The sequence below is a fragment of the Hemicordylus capensis genome, chromosome 7, assembly GCF_027244095.1.
Source record: "Hemicordylus capensis ecotype Gifberg chromosome 7, rHemCap1.1.pri, whole genome shotgun sequence".
Classification (NCBI taxonomy): domain Eukaryota; kingdom Metazoa; phylum Chordata; class Lepidosauria; order Squamata; family Cordylidae; genus Hemicordylus; species Hemicordylus capensis.
The window spans coordinates 18549062-18570764 of NC_069663.1; the positions used below are offsets into that span (position 1 = coordinate 18549062).

Here is a 21703-nt window from a genome sequence, read left to right on the forward strand (position 1 = left end):
CCCAACGTGCAGTACTCCAGAACTTGCTGAACATTGTCCTCAGCCAAAATATATTGTGGCTGGGGATGATGGGAGTTCAGCAACATCTGGAGTACAACAGGTATGGAACCCCTGGCATGCCAGCAGATTCTACGAGAAGTCGGGCATTGTCATTATGCTCCCATCTAACTCCTTAAGAGCTCTGCCTTATTTTTTGAATTTTACCTGATAATTCATGGTAATACACAAACACACACACACACACACACACACACACACACACACACCAAACAGCTTGTAGCCACCTTGCTGCGAATTTAGGTAAAGGTAAAGTGTGCTGTCAAGTCGATTTTGACTCCTGGTGCCACAGAGCCCTGTGGTTTTCTTTTGGTAGCATAGCAGTGGTCCACAATGGGAAAGGTGACATCATAATGTTTGAATGTTTAATTGGTTTTACTCTGTTTTTATTGTTTGGATTTTGTTAACCGGTTTTAATTGTTTTTATCCTGTTGTAAACCACCCTGAGCCATTTGGAAGGGAGGTATATAAATTGAATGAATGAATGAATACAAGAGGGGTTTACCATTGCCTCTTCCCATGCAGTATGAGATGTTGCCTTTCAGCATCTCCCTATATCGGTGCTGCTCAATATAGGGCTGGAAACATACCAGTGGGGATTCGAACCAGCAACCTTCTGCTTGTTAGTCAAACATTTCCCTGGGATCAACTCATGAAGCCCGAAGACCCCCATTTCCCCAAAAGAAACTCCATTCATAAAAAGAATTAGCAAAATCCTGCTCTCTTTCCCCTGCACCCATTTCAAGCTGCCTTCTGCATTCACCTCAACTGTTGCTATCACAATTTCCATCTTAATAAGCAGTCCGCTCTCCAATTTGTCCACAAGTAGGAACCAGCTAGTCAGATTCACACAGAGCTTCTGACAGAGCAAGTGAAAGAAGGTAAAGAGCAGCCAGAGCGAGGGCTTAATGGGGACTGGGCCAGATCCTGCAGATTGTGCTTCCAAGTATTTAGGCTGGGAAGTAGAACTGAGCTAATTGGGAGTAGCATGAGTAACTCAAGTTTTTTCAACTTGGGGATCAGCTAGACATAACTAGGAGATTTCTCGCTGGGTTAAGTTTAACAGCAGTTATCTGTTAGATCCACCCCCAGAATGCAATCAGGATCTCAGAATTGGGGGAGAGGGGACTAACATTGTCCCAATGAAAAATAACTCCACCAAAGCTGCGGGGGACAACATACAAGTTCTCCATTTGTCCTGCAGAGGAGGGAGAAGCTTCAGGGTGTGTGCATTTTATTTATTTAATTCATTCATTCAATCAATCTATATAATACCCTTCCTAAAGCGGCACAGGTCAGTTTACATTAAAATAAAAAACACATAACAAAACAAAACAATTAAACCAGATTAAAATTAAAACTAAAACTTTAAAAGCCAGATTAAAAAGATGGGTATTTAAGGCTCTCCTGAAGAGCTCCAAGGAAGATAATCATCTTATAGCCATGTAGAGTTTTCACTGGGAAAACAGTATGGGGAAAGCTGGTTAACTTGTAGTGTCATAATCTCAACTAGAGTCAAGTTTCCCGCCAGGGACCTGGCTAATCAAAGAAATAAGCTCTCTTTGTTCCATATCTAGTATGGCCCTTATCTCTCACCATATCAACAATGCTCAGAACAGCATACATTTTTATCTTCACACCAAGCCCTAGGAGGTAAGTCAGACAAAGAACAACTTGCCTAAGGCCACCCAAAGCAAGTTTTATGGCTGATGGGGATTTGAACCTCAGGTTCTCACATCCAAACTAATGGCTCTCCATGCCACAGCACACTAACATGGGTAACAAGCCCCAGAAAACTTTTTAAAGTGCTTCTTTTAAGCAGTATCCATGCAACACTGTGAAGGTATGTGAAGTGCGGATCTTTGTAGCCTCCAAAATTAATGTTTTAAGTTATACTTTTGCAGTTTTCCTCTTAATTGCATTTCTAACTATTCTTCACCAGGGAATTTTTTTGCCTTTTTAGAAATAGTGGTCTTACTGACCAAGATGGTACTGGTTTTAGACATAAAATGTAATGTTATTACCATTGCTGGTACCTCAGCAACCATCAGAACTACTAGGTACTATTCTTAGCTGTAGAAGGGACGTGCTACAGTGGCTGGAACAGAATACAGCAGAAGACCGGTTAAGAGCGCCAATGGTGTCTATTCCTAGCTCTGCCAAGCTGAAGCATAAAATCCAGCGCCAACATGGTAGGAAAAGCACCTGCTGAGGTCCCACTGCATCCAATTCCCAGCCGCACAGAGCCCCTCTAGTAACAGACATTTCATTTGACCCCCACCATTAAGATCTTGGGGGACTCTTCTCATATCCCAAGAGACACTGACTTCCTTCTTCCACCTACTGTAATCCTAAAGCAAGACTTTATCTGCAACAGTCCCCCAGTTTCCTTCTTCCCCTTGACATGGCCCTAGACAGGCACATGTTCCTCAAGTGCCTGTAGCTTTTGTTTCTAATGGCTAGATTAGGACAAAGATCTCATTCAACTGCTCAGCAGAACTTTCCTGTTTGCCACAAACAGCCCCTACCTGTGACCAGCTTCCTGTTGTAGCAGGCAGAAGGCAGAAAGCAGGAAGGTTCCTGTGGAGCCCAATGAGTTTGCAGCGTCAGCAGCATGGTGTGAGGCACAGTTTCAGTGCTAGAGGGGATCACCATGGGAAAGACCACTCCTATCCAACACTACACTCCAATCAAGTCCACACCATGGAGAAGAACAGTTTGATCAAGCCCACGGCTGTCCCGGCAAGCCAGTCCACAGCCTGACTCTTGGACAGTATTCGCCCAGGTTGCGCTCCCAAGAGAGCAAGCCTTAAAGCCACAGTGAGCTAACTGGAGAACAGTGCTACACAGCTGTCATTGCAGAGGCTATGGAAGGTCAGCAGGCGTGGAATGCTCTCTTGGCTGGATCAAAGCAAACAGCTGGTAACATGCCATGGCCAAGTGGAAACTGATCAGAGGAACAGCTGACAAAAGGTTTCTAAACGCAGGCCAGAGAAACCACTAAGGAGGGGATGAAAACGTGCCAATTCCCAACTCCTCTTTCCTAACATACATTACCTCTTGGCCGCCATTCGCCTCCTTGAACTTTCCCAAAGGAATTAACTCATTCGTGCTGTATCTGAAAATATGAATGAACCATTTCTGCTAAATCCTTCGAGACTGGAGGAGTTTGGGAGAGGCGTTTCTAGAAATCAGAATGGAGGTATTTCATTCCACAAACAAACATTAAACACTTCACATTTGTAACCACTAAATTAAGTGTTCAGCCAAAATAAAGCTTATCGTTACAGTTTACTTATGCAACATGCATCTAATTTATCCTCAATCACATATTTGGGGGGAGGAGAGAAAGAGCAACATTTTAACCCTTTTTTTAACCCAGCCAAACCCTTTTTTCCTTCATAGTTATTCTTCCAACAACCAGTGAAACAATGGCAATTCCAGAGATTGACTTTGAGACATGGGGTGGGGACAATGTAACAAAATTGTCCCAATGGCCAATCAGTATTCAGTTGCTAGATGATACATTGATCTCCTCCCCAAACATTGTCCTCTCCACAGGCAGCTCTAGAATTTCCTGATTCTAGCACCATCCAGCAGTCATCCTGCTGGCCCCTCCCCATCAGTACTCAAACCTGCAGCTCAGACTCCTCCCATCATCATGACAATCCAAGCCCGCTACATGCAAAAGTACTAATAAAGAAGATGTACAGCCACAGCATGGATATCCTTTTTCAGCGGGATCCATACAACAAAGCCATTCCTGGGGCTATCCTAGTCACACTTTTCCACAGCTTGCTCTAACTTCTAGTCTACATTGGGGAAAGTCATAACAAAGATATGTTGACACCAAAACTTTTACTTGCTATAGACTTGTCCTAATGAACCAGAGTCCTAACAATTACATATCCAAGAAACACAGATCTGTGGCTCTGCTCATGTATTCTCTGGGAAGGTGTACAGCTGGAGAAAGACTAAAGCCAATATAGATAGCAAAGCAGAGATTTACACACAGCTAGCTAATTGAAACCAATTAGAACAAAACAGACAACAACAACAAAAAGGGGGGGGGGCAAATTTGCCCAATTCTTTTTTACTATGTTTTTTGGCCTATAGAATTTGCAGTGGCTTTTTTCCTAGCACAGAATTGTACAAAAATTAGCGGCATGCCTACAGAACATAGAGGCCGGGGCCAAATGGGATTATTTTTTAATGAGAAGTTAGTAATATTCTCTCCATCAAGTTCTTCTGCTTGTCTATGCAAGTTGCTCATGACAAGTTCTGCTCCTTTTGTAAGCTCCAATCACTGTCTCCTCTTAGGCATGCGTACGTGCGTTCACACAAGTTTTTGGATGTCCGCTCAGTTCATTTTAGATCCCGCTCAAGTTGAATCAGGAAGGCCCCATTCTGAATGTAGGTGCGTACACACTGCCTTGATAACTGCCACCCAGAACAAAACTCATTCCACGCACAGATGAAAAAGATTAGAGGGACCACAGGCCTCAATCTGATTTTCCTGGTAGCTCACACAGGCCTGGTTCACTCTTATTACCAAACCAGTTACACGATCACGCCTCTGGCTTGCTTGTCTCCTCCTTCCCTCGTGGGATACCATAGTTTACTGTTTTATCTGAACTGGCAAACTATGGTTTGCATTTGCCCTCCAAACCAGAACTGCAAATCAGTGATCAAATTGTAGCTTGCAGTTCTAGTTTAGAGGGTAAAAGCAAGTCATAATTTGCACTTGGGATGTAATGGCAAACTATGGTTTGTTGCAAAAGGAAAAGAATCTGAATATGAGAAGGGAGGAGGAGGAAGCACTCAAGCCAGAAACCTGCTTATGTAACATCAAACCATGGTTGAGCTACATGTGAATCAAGCTACACTGATGCAACAACTCTCAATTTAATTCTGACACAGCAAAACTAATCTAGGACCCCTATTAACATCAATATGAATGCCTGGACAGCCTGCTCAACAGACTCTGTTTAACAGCAAAATAAACCTTGGAAATGGGCTGAACTCTTTAGAAAGTATGCAGCGTTTTCTCCTGGGGTAGGAAAATACAGGAAACCTTGTAGTTTTCCAAAACAGAGGCCAGAATCCAAATTGTTAGTCATGTGCTCAGTGCCTTCCCATCTAGCCTGTGCCCAACATATTGCATCAACCACCTGTTCGCCTTCTGTCCCATGTAAATCTTACAGATCTACACAGGACAACCATGAAATCACTCCATACTCAGTTATGCACCAAGTATATCTTTGGTGTAAGATAACAAGGGGTTTCCAATATCAAACCCTTTTTGATCAACAGGGAAAGAATAATTTTGTCTGAAGGTTGATCAGCACCAAAATCTAGAGATGTCTACTTGCAGGCTGGCTCCACCATGCTAGAGGTTACCAGACCTCTTTCCAAGATGGTTTATACTGAAGAAGATGGCATCATGAATAAACTGAAATGTGCTGAGGTGTAGACAAAACAATCACAGGAGACAAATGAAGGAGTACATGCCACTTGCACAGAGGTGTGTCAGCTTTAAATGGAGACAAAACTGAGAAAAAACTATGTTTTCCTATGTTCCTACCTGTAGAAAGTATCAGGGCTGGAGGTCAAATCAGGCCTTTTTCCTAAAGCCATCTGCTCCCCTCCAACCCTATTAAGTTGGCTTCACCCTCAGTCCAGCCCGAATACCATTCCTATGGGATGAGTCTATTATGAAAGATCAGGAGCCTTGCCCTAGAGAATTTTCTAGAGCAAAGCCCACTTTGGCAGTTGCTACACATGCAAGCATACCTCTATATATGGGTCTACATCCTTCTGTGCGCATCAGAGGAAGGGTGTTGCACACATATGCTTTCAGTGATGCCTTCTACCAAGGGGTAGGCCAGTTCAAACATAATTCTGACCATAACAGCAAAACCGCAGGAACCAAAGTGGGAAGGCATCTCTGGAGACATGTAGTTCAATCCCCAGCATTTGGCAAGATGCTCTGTAACTCAAGTATCCCAAACAAACGTTACATAGCCCTTTTCTTAGAATGTCCCCCGCCCCAAGAAATTAGATTCTAAACCCTTCTAGGAAGATTACTTCAGGGCGGAATTGCAGTCTGGATGCTCGCTCTTGTTAAACTAATTCAATGTGCTTTTCATCCAACATTCCGTGAATACGGTGAACAATGTTATTTCCAATGTTATTTCCATCTTCTACAATTATTTACACATTGACAAAATGCTCCTTGTTTTTCCTCACACACCCATTCCTCCAGCTTTTCCTCCTACAACTGATCTCCCAGCTCTCTTATGAATTATTTCCAGCACATCAACATAATTCTAGCATCCATAATATATGGGACACAGCACCTCAAATAAGATCCTAATAGTGCAGAGCAGAATTAATACTATTAATAATTCCTGATGCAATGCAAGTCTCCACTGTCTCCTCATGGTGCATAGTCTTATTTGCCCCCAATAAAGCAGAGATACTGGTCAGCTGGTATGTTTCAATGCTTCAAAGCATTCTCAAAGAGCAATATCCAGTAAAACTTTCCCCATGGTTAATTCCAAAGCTCCTTCAATTCTGAGGTAGCATTCTCCAACATGGACAAAAGTTTATGATATCTCCACAATGCAGGCTACAAAACTACAGGATAGCTTGTTTAAGAGATGCAAATAAAGAGACAAGGACTTCTCATTTGCTGTGCCTTTCTATTCAAGATCTGGTTCCTTAAAAGATCTCATGGAGCTCGTGGACCTTCAGAGATCTGCTTGGGAAGAGATCATGTTCCACATGATCCGCTTCCACAACTGTGCTGCCTGTACCTTGGCTGAAGAAATCTTCAAGTACTTGCCACAACTTCTGATAGGATTTGGAGGAAATGCTTCTAAGTCACAAGTATCCACTGGCTTCAATCATGAAAGGAATGTTTCTGTCATCTGGTGTCTAGGAGCATTCCAGCTGCGTTTTACATCATATGGAAGAGCTTTATAAGAAGAACAAGATCTTTTGGGAGCAAATGCAGGTTTGTTGCTGTAACTTTAAAAGCCACTGCCAAGACCTTGGTGGCCTCTGGAAAAGCATTCTAGATCTTTACATGGCAAAACTCCCAGATAGCAACTCAGTTTGAACTAGCACCATAGTATCCTTGACTGGTCTTTATGGGGAGGGCACATCATCTCAGTTATCTACTATATTCCAAGTAGACAGTCAGAATGGTCACAGCTGGAAGCACGATCAGCTATGCTGGCAAGGACAGTGGAAGTCACTCTCTGGACTGTCAAGGTGCTGGCCCCCTTTATCAACCTTTTGGATACTGCAGGAAAGTCCTTGCAGAACCAAGGACTCCACATGAGTCACACAAATGATCCAAAGACACCCAAAGCTTCAGGGGCAGGCGAAGGCTAGGAACCCAGGTGGAAGAATTGCATGAAGTTTCTGAAGAGGCCTTTTTGTTGCTGCACTTTCTTCTCACCTTATGCAATCAACCCTTGGGATTAGAAAAGGCATTTGTATCCTCCTTTAGGAAGAAGAAAGATGCTAGTATCTCTTCTGTCTTAACAGTGCTGGAGATACAAGACCCCACCTGTCATTGTCCCAACAACTGCTGTTCAATATCCTTCTCCCTCACAAACCAGAAGTCCCAGCTGGAGACTTCTTGCTAACCACCCACTGGCTGATTTCTGTTTGAGCTCCTAGTGCCTGTTGTTATGGCAAACATGCCAGAGCATGCACCCAGTAGAACAGCCCTGTCCAGGGTCCTGTCTCATGCTGAAATCCTGTCCTATACACTATGAGTGGAGGATATGGGCAGGAGGTGGTTAAAATCTACATCTATTCTAGGCTGCTGCTAGTCCCCTCTCTCTGCTGCAATCCCAGAAGGGGGATGGGCAGAAACTTAGTGGCATGCTGAATGCGTGCAGACTGAAAAGGAGTGGCTCCTATAAAGCAATCAGAGGCTCCCAAGACCTAAGGCTGACCAGCACAGCTGCATGCTAGAGACAGGTCTCCCTGTTCGGCCTCCTAAGGGCAAGAAGGAGAAAGATGCACTGGTGTAGCTTTTAGAATCTGCCACAACAGGGTTCGTGCAACAAGGTGATTGCCTCTGATCTCAGGAGCCATAAAAATGTATTAACCGAAAGCAATCAATTAAAAAAAAAAAAAAACCACACACAACCACACACACACCCAACAGCAGCAGCATGAAACAGTGGTCCGAGGGGATGAGAGGAAGTGGAAGCTGAGCAGAGCTAAACGACTGCAATGTACACTCGAATCTAAAGCCAAAAGAACACACACTTACAATTTCAGACTTTCATGGGGCTGCCCTATGATTTCTGAACATTTCAGCATTGCCAGCTCTGCTGCTGCAATGGCTTCTGATGAGAACGTACAGTAGCAAGTGCTTGGTCCCTACCCAAGGAGAATGCACAACGAGTTTTTCTGGACTGCATGCATCCCTCGCCAGAGCGGCTTCTTGCTGTGCAAAGAGAGAAAAAGATGCAGACTGGGGAGGGGGCGGGAAGGGGGAGCAGGGACCTGGCTCTCTTTGCAGCAGCAAAGAAATTAGCCAAGAAGCTGTATTTCTAGCATGCAGGGCTACCTAGGGGAGTTTCAGTCTGTCAGCCCACCCTGGCATTGTACGTCATTGGCACAGGGCCAAGCCTGCACTCTGCTTCCAGGCCACAGGCTACACATTAACCCTCTGCTTGGTCCCTGTTCTGCCCTGCAGATTTCCACCAGGCAGCAAATTCAATCCCCGCCTCTTCACTCGCTCCTGTGCAACGGTGCCTCTGCCATGGCAACAAGCTTCTCATTGGAGCGCCGAAGCTGCCGGGCAGCCAATGGGGAAGCAGATTGTGTTGCTAGGTTCTCCGGGATGCAATGGGCTGATTATGCCCAAACAAAGCAAGAAAGAGAGGAGAAGGCGAGAGTCTCCAAAAATACCTCGGTAAAGAACTGGCTCTCCTTCCAGGAATAGGGGCTAGAAATAACCTGCAAAGGGAGACCCAGCAACAACAGGGCTCAAGCTGCTGGCACCAGGCCACAGCCACTCACCGCAGCCGTGATCTCTCCTGCTCGGTGACTCTCAGAGCCAGCTGGGTACAAAACTCTCCCCCTGTCCTGAATCCCAACGGGTGCTTGAGTTGCATTGCTGATGTGTCACCATCCTTCAGTGTAACAGCAAGGCTAACATAAAAGGCTGCCTGGTTCGGCCACAACGTCCTGCCTATGACTGCCTTCTCGTACCATCCCCGGCACAGTCAGTACCCCTTCTAGGCAGTCTTGCTGCCACCGCTCTGCAAGATCAGAGAGCCAAGAGACATTCACAGCTGTGAGGAAAGTACACAGGGAAAACACGGCTGGGCCTTCATCCACAACTCATCTGCCCTGCGCCGCTGAAAAGTCAGAAATGCTACCCTATGTCCAACAGGCTTAAAGCTCAAGACAAAGGCCACTGAAGTGAGCTGGGAACCTGCCCTTTTTGTTAAGTCAAGGTCTGGATCAAGCCAGGTGCCTGTTACTCCATGCTCCAGGGCAACACTGTTTGCCAGGATGATTCATTTTTATAATCCATTGCCTGATAAAAGAATCACGTACCTGGAGACCCAACTCAAACCAATGAAGGTGTGGAAATGCCCAACTGAGGTCAGGCAAACCGAATCTTAACTATGCCCTTTCATAAACTTGCTTCTGAAAACCTGAAGGCAACAAACAAAACCAATGGAGGAAAATTCCAACCTCATATGGAAAAGTGCCAACTCCTCACGTGCCTTGGGGGGGGGGTGTCTCTGTGATTTATTCCAGAATGCCACACAGGGCATTACCAACCTGGGAGCTTTCATTTTGTAACCTCATGTTAAACATTAAATACTGAAGAGTGTCTTGGCTGCCAAGGTGTTTCCCTTCTTTGAAGAAGACTCAATTCTATGCTCCATAGGAGCTCTTTCCATCACTGCAACATAATAATTAGGGGCATAAATCGGAGCTGGCAATCAGCAATGGTCATAATTTTATAACATCCAAACCACCCCAATCCAAAATGGTTACACTAATGGCAAAATACATTTAAATGCTTAGGAAACTCATACTCTCCATTTAAAGCCACAAGAATAAAGCACACATAACAGCCTCAAATTTACACTGTGTGGAAAGGATTGAAAAATAACCACCATTGTCATGAAAATATACAGAAAACTTAAACGATGAAATAATATTGTGTGTGTGCATGCAGGGGCACAAAGCTAGGACAACAAAAAGGGATGAAAAACCTTGAAATTCCAGCATCACCAGCAAGTCAGAAGAGGCCAAAGAAGACTAATGAAGAAGGACCAATGTGTAAGCCAGGCTCCACTGAGATGTATACATGAGATAGCAGCCTAATGTTGAAGTCCTAAGCACACTTACTCAGAAGTACATTTCCAGTAAATCCATGGGACATTCTTCCAAGTAAGAGTCAAGTAAAGCTGCACAGAAATGATTCAGGACACAGTCACACACTGCAGGGAGCAAATGATCATCACAGGCTTCAGGATCTGATATATTTCATACCAGAAGGATGCTTTCAGTCTATCAAAATAAACAAGGCATCCCCAACATAAAGATACTATATAGCATGCTTGCAGATGAAAATACTTAATCTCAGAATTACGCCATTCCATGGGAAAGCCGAATGTATGCGGTAAAGATTACGTCAAGCGCAACGAACTTAGATTATGGCAGAAGGAAGAGCATGTAGCAACAGACTGTAGGCTATAATATGGGTGACACAGATTAACCTACTAGCCATATTTGGGTGTGAAAGATCCTGCCTCAATACAGAGGCCTCGAGTAGACAAGAGCCATTCTGGGTGAAACCAAGGTCCCATCAGCCAAGTACTCTGTTTCCAACAGGGATTGGATTTGGATGCTTCGATGTGTTTTAACAGCCCAGGATAATAGAGTACTCCATTCCTGCTGTTCTCTCCCAGACTTTGGCCGTTTCAGTTACCTGGAATACAGTAAGCATTTGGAATGGATGCCTGGAGCTTCTTAGCATACGAGACCGATCTTTCATGAATTTGTCTAACCTCTTTTAATTTTGTTGTTTGGCCACTACTACATTTGATGCAAGGAAGGAAGAGAGCTGGTCTTGTGGCAGCAAGCATGATTTGTCCCCTTAGCTAAGCAGGGTCTGCCTTGGTTGCATATGAATGGGCACTATAAGATATTCCCTTCAGCGGATGGAGCCGCTATGGGAAGAGCAGAAGGTTCCAAGTTCCCTCCCTGGCTTCTCCAAGATAGGGTTGAGAGAGATTCCTGCCTGCAATCTTGGAGAAGCCACTGCCAGTCTGTGAAGACAATACTGAGCTAGAAAGACCAATGGTCTGACTCAGTATATGGCAGCTTCCTATGTAGCTCTACAGTTTGTTTCACTATGGTAAGAGAGAGAGGGTTTGAAACTTGCTAAGCATTCTCTGATTATTTATTTAACATATTTATATACTGCTCCAAACTTATGTCTCTGGGAGGTTTTGGCATAATGTGAATGGAGAAACCTCATTCTACATTTCCTAATCTAGTTTCTCTCTTCATGAGTAGGGGTTCTAAATTTTTTAGCCTTTGCTCAAATAGAAGCTGTTCTGATCACATATGAGACATAAGGTGACCAGGACAGCACATTGTACTCAAGATGCAGATACCTCAGGGAGTTATACTGGGGGTACTATTTTCTCTATTATCTTCTAGTTAGCTTTATGCATGCCATTCTGTCAACCATAGAGCTGACATTTTTAGGGATGACCTTCAGGTCTCTTCCAGCTCCTTTACTTGATTCAGGTTGACAAATTATATCTATCTCTCTCACAGTCCAGAGGCAACAAAAAAACTGTTTTTGCTGGCTGCTTTTAGAATATTTGAAAATGCCTGTTCCTGAAACTGAACTCTAAAGCTGATTATATAAACAAAATGTTTTTCCTATTAGTACAGAGTTAGGGTTGAATGTATTTCCCCCCAACACTAGATTGTATCCTAAGGTGATTCTGTACAAACGAAAGGCACTTTCATTCATGCAGGAACAGTGATTTCCACCCACTCTCTTCCCTTGGCAGCCCCCCACAGTATATACCATCTTGCTCAGGATGGTCGCCCAATCCTTGGGAATGCATTTTTGAGGGCGAGAGAGGGCTGCTGTGAGGGTGGCATGTAGATATTCCCTTGAGAGAACTTCTGTGCACACTCCATTAGGCACAGAAACTGTATTCGAAGACACTGCGAAACTCATTTTAATCTTCAAGAATTTGACTGAGCGCCTTGCTATGGAGTGCAGGTGTTACACTGGGCTCCCCAAACGTGGGAAATTCACAGTACAACCTTAAATACACCCTTCTTCTATGTCAAGAATTTCCCTTGTTTCTGTCTTCTGTCTCAGTGCTGAATCAGGAACTGTACCAGCAGGGCCAAAGCCATTTGGTCTCGATCTATTCTAGTCCTGAGTACAAGAGCTGAATAAGTCATAACACAGAGCAGGCAGGAAATTTCCCTTTTCTTCTGTGGGCTCAGATTGTGTCCCAAACCTACCCACATGGTAGAGATCCCTGTAGACCAAGCAAAAGAAACCATCAGCCCACTCCAGCAAAAAGATTGATTCTTCTCACAATCAAAACCATTTTCTTCTTACATCAAGCTTACTGCCCTCATCATACCTAATGGTGAAAGGACTTCAAGTGTAAATACCTGACCAAAAAGTAGCATGTAATCAAAAGGTATGAGCAGCTATGGGGAGTGTTCTAGAACACTTCTCATTTTATCCTGGTGCCCAAATGTTTGGGGAGACAGAAAGAAATGGGAATGGTGGCTTCTCAAACTACTGTCTGAAGGTCTGAAGTGCAGAAAGAAATATGCCAGAGCACTGCTAGCAGAACAGGATATCTAACACAGTTACCTTAAAACTTCAGAAAGGAATGAGGCAAGGGGTACACATGAAGAGCAAAGAAAAAAGTGCTACAAGAACTGAGAACTATAGCAAAAACAAAACTGAACTGTAGATAACAAAGGACTTGGATTTGGACACAGGGGGGCAGAGATACTGAACTGGTCTCCAGAAGATTCAGAGGAGTGGGTCATTTCTGAGGTGGTGCTGCAGCCAGAAGCACTAGTCAATGGAAACTTGAGCACATATAGACACATTTCATGACATGTGATGATGCCTGAGTAATGGGGGCTATAGCAATGGGTCTTTGTTTTTTTTTAAATGTACCTTTCTTGTCTGTACCAGCTACATTCTACCTGATGACATGCATCTACCCACAGCAACTTCATTTCATAGCTTCAGGACAGGACAGAAGCAGTAATGTGGAAGTGAGAGAAAGCCCATCAGATAGGAGTTAGTTCTAATGGCTTTATTTATTTGAGAAATGGCTCAGATGCGGATTAGCCAGACAGGATGAAGATGACTATGAAACCAGCATCTAAAAAATGTAAAGGAGCAACTGCAAAAAGTCGTGTGTTTATTGAGGCCATATGTGCTCATAACTACCAGGGCCTCCACCCCGTGGTCCCAGACTGTGGTGACAGTCAGCTATCTTCACATAGGTAGAGCCAAGGTTATTATGACATTCTCCCAAACCACACTTGCTTGGCCCTCCCAGATTTTCCTCCAGAAAGAGCTGGAGAGGCTTCCTAACATGACAAATGAGTTATTTATGCCACAGCTACTGAGTGTTCAGATAATCCATCCTATCTACTGTAACAAGTGTTCAAAGGCCCTGGGAACAAATGAATGCAAATCTTAAATAAAGTCTTTCTTCAGTAATTACTCAATTGCCAAATTAAAATTGAAGGTGGAATTGAAACTGTGTTAGGATCATCATGCAGTTAACAACCGGATTTTGCTACCACCTGGCAAAAATAAATAGTTTACCTAATGTAAAACAAATGGATATTGTAAAACTACATGAGTTATACAGAAACTTTGCTAGAGACCTTAAGAGGTTCAAGAAAATATTCTTTTAAGCAAGCTCTGGAACTAAGTGGCTCCATGTCAGATCTGATGCTCGTCTTAACGATTTTGTCCATGTTCATGCCTAAGAGAAGGCAATAATTCTTTCAAGCAGACAGGCCATTTCTCAACTTAGTACCTCAATGTTAAGAGACCAAACAGAGGATTGTGTTTATGTATAAAGCAAAGTGTATGCCGTCAAGTTGATTTCGACTCCTGGCGCCCATGGAGCTCTGTGGTTGTCTTTGGTAGAATACAAGAGGGGTTTACCATTGCCTCCTCCTGTGCAGTATGAGATGATGTCTTTCAGCATCTTCCTATATCACTGCTGCCTGATATAGTAGCAGCAGGGATTCGAACCGGCAACCTTCTGCTTGTTAGTCAAGCATTTCCCCACTGTGCCACACACTCTGTTTATGTATACACCCAAAGTGTATGTAATCACCCAAAGAGATTTCAGTGTCTCTTTGGGAATGACAGTCCCCATATTCTTTATCTAGATTACTCTAGTACAATGTCTATCTAAATTAACTATAGCCACGTCATACCCATACAAGTCACCAGAAGAAACTGATGGTTTGGTAGCCACTGAAGTCTCTGGTGGCCACAACAGCCTACTGCTGCCACATGAGAAACTATGCCTAGGAATCTTTATTAACTTGATCCAGTTTCCAGGACTGCTATATAAGTCTATTATAGCAAAGATAATAGAATTCTAGAGCAAAGGTACAGATCGTTTGTGTTCAGAAGTTCATACTGCAGTAAATTCATCTAAAACATCCCACAGAATCAAGATGAATTTGCAGCATATGCCTTGGCTTGCTTGCTTGAGTCACCTAAAATCATTTACGTGGAGTGCCTCTTCTCAGCTTGTGGCACTGTGAGCTAGCTGAATTGCATGGGTTGATCTGAGGGGATCCTGTGTATGAGTGGCTATGCTTTATGTCCGAAGATGAACAAGGTGGCAATTTTGATCTTTCAGCTCAATGATTCTGTCAGTTCATCCTTCTGGAACATCTGAAATGTCCCTCATCAATACAGTATGCAATGGTATTAGCACCACTGCATTCATCCCGGAAAACATACATAATAAACTATCACATTTGCCTTCTTTGCAATTAAATCACATTTGTTGGTCATAAGCATCTTCTGTTTGGCCAAGATTACAAAATCATTCCTTCCTGCCATTTGCAGCTGATAATAAAATGTTTATTGCCTTCCAAGCACATCCTCTTCCACTGTACTACTGAATCTCAGTCAGATACAATTACTCAAGTTTTTAAAATATCCAGTTCCATCACAAAAAGAAGTTCCTGATCCTTATCTTTATTGGACATGTCTATCAGCATGCTGTTAGTAAATGTCATAGTATTGGTAAACAACCACAGGAAGTGCCTCGGGTATGGTAACCTTTGCTAGTCCCCTTGGCAGTTTCACGTTAGTTGGTGTGGAAAGATCCTGAACTTTTACCCCAAAGTATGAAAGATTCCAAAAAACACAAACAATAAAACCCCTACATAGATAACATACCTGCCCGTATCTATATACCATGCAGGAGAAAACTCTCTACCTGGGCATCATAGGCAATAATCCTGTACCTGGACATTCCAGATCAGAGAAAAAATGAAGCACCCATCCTCTCAACATTCTCAGCTTCAGAAACAATCAGTAACAGAATGTGTTGCTTTTCCCTCCAGGGCTCTTACTGCATCATTATCATTATTCTTCATCATCATCATCATCCCTGGATGTGCAACTTTGGTTCCCAAATTCTTTCTCAACAAACTTCTACTTGGGGCAAGGGAAAGGAAGGCCCCCATAGGTATATAGTTACCGTGGATTTCCTGGACTTCACTTTTTATGACATGATTATTTCATTGGTTTCAGTGATGCTTCCTCATACAGAACAGACTGGAGGGGGAGGGGGGTGAGAGAGACAAACTCCTGGCTCCAAGATGGCAGCAGGGATTGCCAGGACCACAGTGCCAACTAAAGGAAAATCAGGCACAGGCTGTACTTAAGTACTACACACACAAATGGAGGCCATACCCAGGCCTGCTCAACTTAGCCCCCCTAGCTGTTTTTGGACTACAACTCCTATAATCCTCAGCCACAGTGGCCAATAGTCAGGGATTATGGGAATTGTAGGCCAACATCTGCAGGAATGCTGAAGTTGAGCAGGCCTGCCATACACTGTCCACCAGCGATCCTGCAGAATGAAAGCTCACAAGTGCAACCATTCTTCATTTCTTAAAGTGTGCCCAACCACAGATGAGTAAATATATTACAGAGATGTATTGTGGGAATGTGCACTATCTTCCACAGCAGGAGGAGAAATATCCAACTTATCTTCTGCAGATCCGAGCATTTGAACAGCTTGATAATCCACTGTATGCTGTGCCTATCAGTGAAATACTGGGAGCCCGGAACAGCCTTCACCAAATATGACCAGGAACTAATATATTCAGATTGATTTCCAGCAACTGGAAGACTGTCCACACTTGTTCCAAAATGATTTATCACCAGTGCAGCTTCTCAGTGGTCACAACTGTGGCCAGAGAGAAATCCAGAAGAAGCCAGGCCTAACTTAAGTACAGTGCAGTTCTTCATGGATTGAATTAGACAAGAGACAGACTAAATCATCATATCAACAGTGGTAGTTTAGCCTGAATCATCATCATCTAGAGGAGTATGAAGAATTAAGAACATCTATCTACAAGAGTCTGAGGACAAAATATTCAACATTAGAGACTTTTAACAGAGAATTATACAGCACTGGCAAAACTCCATGTAAGACTATTCCAACCTGTCTTACACTGAACACGGTCAGGTCCCACCTCAGGCACAGCTGGGCATGCAAAGAAACCAATCTAGCATCCACATCATCAACAGAAGTTGGATCTACATCTAAAGTTTTATCAGCCAATGTAGTGGTTTCCAGAAGTCAGCATTAACAAATGTAGAGAGTATAATTTTTTTAAACAATGAACTCATTTGTAAACAGCAACAGGTAGCAGGAAAGGTAGCACAGGCAGAACTGCTCAAGGAAACGGAAAAATCTCAGTTTACATAAAGCTACAGTTGGCAGGAACCAAGTTAGCCAATTTTGAAGGCTAACCATTAGTTTTGAAGTTAGCCATACTCAATACTTTTTCAAGCAAATGGGTTATGGAGACAACATAATACTAGTTCATGTTACAAAATTAACAAAGCTCTGTCATAGGGGATAGGCAAATATACGGTAAGAGAGTATATCCTATGAGTTTTATTCCTCTAGTGTTATTGCGATACATCTAATTGCTTTATATATGCTATTAAATTCTTGGCATCAGCACCATCCTGGGACAAGAGTTCTATGGGTTATCTGTATTGTCAACTTAAAACAAATAGCTTTCCCACTACCTGCTCTTACAATTCACAGCGAGTGCAAATTGTATCACTGCAACTTATTACTGCAATTATTTATGATGGCATTTATAGTTTTAGCATAAGGAACCACAGGGGTGGGGAGGCAGGGAGGAGATTTTTTTAAAAAAGTTAAATGTTACACTAGAATTATTAGTGCTGAACCCCCCAAAAAGTGGCAAGTATTGTGGGTACATTTGGACTGAATTTGGCAAGGGAGAATAGAGAGTGAGGAAAGGTGGTACATATGGATGAGTCCTATTCATGAAGGTTATGCAATCAAAGTAGCTGTCCCTGGAGGAGGAGGGTGAAAAGAGTAGAATTCATGTGCAGCAACTACATCACAGAAGTTAAACATTCACAATTGTGATGGGTGGGGGCGAGAAATAAATAAATTCACTTCCTGAAAGAGAAACACTCAATCTGCAGAGGAATCAACCCATATCCAAATCAAATATAAAGCTTCCCTTGATTTTCAAGACCCAGGATTCCAGGCAAGACACATACATTCATTCAAGAAGTCACCCTATAAATATGGTGCACACTGAGGCATTTTTTACCCACTTTTATGAATGGGGTACAGTGGGAGAGCTTTAGACTCTCTCTGACTAGAAGTAGAAAAATCACTCCTTTCAAAAACAAGTTTACATATACAGAAAATGGCTACTTAGTTGCATGTGGATTAAAAAAATTCATTCAACATCCATGTATGCCTATGTCATAAAAGAATTAGTGTTAATGAGTACAGAGGCATTTCCAGGCACAGTTATCCCAAAGACAGAAGATGTGTGATCTCGATCTCTCTTTTATATGTATACACACACGAAGGAGAAAAAGCCCTGTGGCACCTTCAAGCCGCACAGATTTATTGCGATACAAGCTTTCATGAAGTAGAGCTCCCTTCATAATCACCTTTAATAACTATCGAGCAATATTTATTATTTATACAAACACATCCGAGGAAGCAATGACCTCGCACGCCACAATAAATCTGCCCCGTCTTTCAGGTGCCACAAGGCTCTTTTCTGCGTCTCCGGAGGCAACCCGAGGCACGCCGACTAGAGAGTCAATCCCGCTGAAATCAGTGGGGTTGACTTCCGAGTAAACGCGCGCAGGCTTGCGCTGCAAAGACGACGGGGGCGGCGGCGGGAGAAAATGGTCCGTGTCCATGCACCAGCAGCAGACGCATCCCGAGAAGGAGGCGGCGGCGGCGGCGGCGGCCTGAAATCCGGCAGGCTGGGCCTAGGAGAGCGCGGCGGGAGGGGGGGTGGTGAGCAGAGGATGGCTGCGCTGCGGAAGGCCGAAGTTTGGGAGAAGGAGACTACTGAGGAAGAGGCGGCGGCGGCGGCAGCAGCGAACCAGGGTGGGGTCGGGCGGCGGGGAGGGGACAAGGGCGGAGGCGGGGCAGCCCGGCCGGGAAGAGAAGCGGGGTCCCGCCCGAGGCGAGGCAGAAGCTAGAGCCGGGCAGGGGCGGGGCCTGGCGAGAGTCCGGCTCCGGGTGGGTCTGCCCGCAGCCGGGGTGGGAAGAAGGCAGGAAGGAAGGGGCGGCGGCGGCGGCAGCTGAAGGGAAGGGCCCGGAGGCGGCGCGGCAGCGGCGGCTTGGGCGGTGGCGGCAGCCGGGCGGGTCTTACCTGAGGAGGCGGCCCGCGGCGTGTTTCAAAGCTGGGGCTGAGGAGAAGCGCGCTGGGGGCGGGGCGCGGCAGACGGGCGGGTGCGCCCCCACCCCCAGCGCAAGGGGCGTACTCCGGCGGCTGCTCCGGCGCCGGGATTTCCCAGTAATGCAACAAAAAATGGCGACCACAACAAACCGCCTCCGCTGCCGCTGCCCAGCGCATGCGCCCCGCCGGCGTGGCCACGTGAGCTGGGCGGGGGAGGAAGGTGGGGGGAGAAGGAGGGGCGGCGAAAAAAAGAAAAAAGGACGCGCACCCTCTCTCAGGAGCGCGTGCCCCAGCTCTCTCGGCTCCGGCGAGCGTGCGCAGACGCGAGGAGTCGCTCGGCGCCCGCCTTCTGGGTTGTACCACCACCGCGGGTACAACCTTTCTTTTTCCCCCAAAGGGGAGAGGGAGAGAAGGGCCAGAGCGCACCCTCCGTGAAGTCAACTAGCAGGTCAGATGGAAAGGCGACGGCGCTAAGCCCATCACCCCGATGTGCTTGTAGCTGACTCTGCAGGGAAGTCGAGAGAAACGTAGGTCACACCTGCGCTCCAGAGTGGTACAGCCTGCCGGAGTTCTACCATTTTAGGCTCGTTCTGCTCGCAGTGGTTTCATTCCCACGTTACCGCAGGGAGCAGCAGCAGCAGCAACACCCCGTGGTCAAGCTTAGCTGCTTCGAACATCGCTGAATGAAAAGTTCTATTGGAATGTGTCGTAGACCTTAAACAAAGTTAGGGTAAAGGGAAATAAAGACTACCTCCATACAGGGCTTGCAGGAAAGATCTAAGCACAAGGGGCTCATCCAGTTCTTTCCTTCGTCGACAGGTTGGAGCAGTGTCAACATAGGAAGCTGCCATATACTGAGTCAGACCACTGGTCCATCTAGCTCAGTGTTGTCTACCCAGACTGGCAGGGGCTTCTCCAAGGTTGCAGGCAGGAATCTAGATGCTCTTGCCAGAGTGGCTCCACCCCTTAAGGGGAATATCTTACAGTGCTCACGTGTTCTCCCATTCAAATGCAACCAGGGCAGACCCTGCTTAGCTAATGGGACAAGTCATGCTTGCTACCCCAAGACCAGCTCTCCTCTCATGAACTTGTAAGAGGAGAAAAGCTTGAAACACTGACTTGGGTTTGTTTGTTTGTTTAGAGGTGAAAGGAAAAGAGAAGAGAAATGGGATGTGAGGCTTGTGTTACAGTATCTAAATGGAGGGGGGGGTCAGAATACAGGGAAAGTATATTCCAGTTATGCTCCTAGCAAAAGCCCAAAACTGGTTTTTTATTTAAGGTTAGTGTTGCCCATTTTTCTCTGTCCCGAGAAAGGTATATTACCCACTAGAATACCTGTCATGGATGAGTTTCATTTCACATTATGGAAATGCTTGTCTACAACCAGTCAACAGCAGCTCATTCATACAGCAGCATTAGTCCCATAAAGTAATAGAGGATTACAGCTTTTAATAGGTGTGGAGCAGACTCCAACATATTTTACTCAGTCTCACTGAAACTTACACCACTGCAAGGCAGTTTAGGATGGCATCCTAAAGAGGCGATATGGTGGCAGGAACCCTGGTGGTCTGAATCTTATTGAGGCAATAATGCTTTTTGAATTCACACAAATAGTTCTGATTACAAGTCAACAGCAGGATACGGAGAAGAACTCAGCTCTCTCTTCCAGGTCCTTTTGCAAGGATGGATCCACAAGCACCACTGCGTGATATTGCTTTATGCTCATGCTCCAAACAGGACTATGGAACAGCTGGAAAGAGGGAACGGGAGCAGGCAGAGCAGAATACAGGAAGCTTGAACAGGATCTGATGTAGAAGATAGGATTTGTGGGCCAACTGATTGGTTAACCAATGTCACTGGGTCACTGGCTCACTTTTACAACTGCCTTTAACAACCAATTTGTTTTTTCATCGTTGTTGTGACTTTGCTTTAATTATTTAAAAAATTATAACTGGGCTGATCCTGGTGTTCCAAGATACAAGCCAAAAAGAACTGTTCAGTGAACTGTTTGTACTAGAAACCTTATTCCATTAACATAATTCTTTACACATTTTTTTAAAAAGTGAATTTAATTGTTTCACAACTCATATTGTTTTTGCAGTTAGCACAAGTATAAAACCCAATGATTATTAGAACCACCAAAAGGATGCTTTAAAGTTGAAGGGTTAAAAATGCCTGGCCATTATTTCTGTTGACTGATGCTGTTGCTGATCAAATGCCCAATGCTGAGAGTAGTATTGTCTACACACTAGCCGTTGTCAGACCTGGACTTCTTAATTTTATTTTTTGTCTTCAAAGTTGTGGTGCCACCACAGGCACATTCCCACTTTAGATTAGGGTGTGGCTCCTCAGCCAAGCTGATGTAGAAGAGGACAACTTTATATGACAATGAGGCTTATTACCCGTTAACATGTATAGAACTGGCCCTTAACCCCAAGTGAACAGAAGGCCAAAGTTTACAACATGACTCATTCTGTCCTTACTCATTACAGAGAACCCTTGATTTTATAGGCACTGGTTTTACAGACTTTGGATTTTATGGAAAGTGTCTACTGAACCTCCCCCGCTGAACCTTACCCCACCGGGGTAAGCTGTGCAAATTGGATTTTAT

At 44.5% G+C, this 21703-nt stretch overlaps 1 protein-coding gene across 4 annotated transcripts in view; it reads right to left on the minus strand.

Moving 5' to 3' along the window:
• DYRK1B (dual specificity tyrosine phosphorylation regulated kinase 1B) overlaps window positions 1–19685 on the minus strand; it is a 34034-nt gene extending 14349 nt beyond the window's left edge. Inside the window, exons 1-2 of one of the 4 annotated variants that reach the window (XM_053267202.1) lie at window positions 19066–19277; window positions 10834–11041 (exon numbers count right to left, since the gene is read on the minus strand). In XM_053267202.1, coding sequence (XP_053123177.1) covers window positions 10834–10840 — 7 coding nt within the window. In that variant the 5' untranslated portion in view covers window positions 10841–11041; window positions 19066–19277. Of the gene's footprint in view, window positions 1–2585; window positions 2778–10833; window positions 11042–19065; window positions 19278–19630 lie in introns of those variants that run through there. The other 3 variants (XM_053267201.1, XM_053267203.1, XM_053267200.1) reach the window with 3 other exon arrangements.
• Window positions 19686–21703: the final 2018 nt, after the last annotated feature.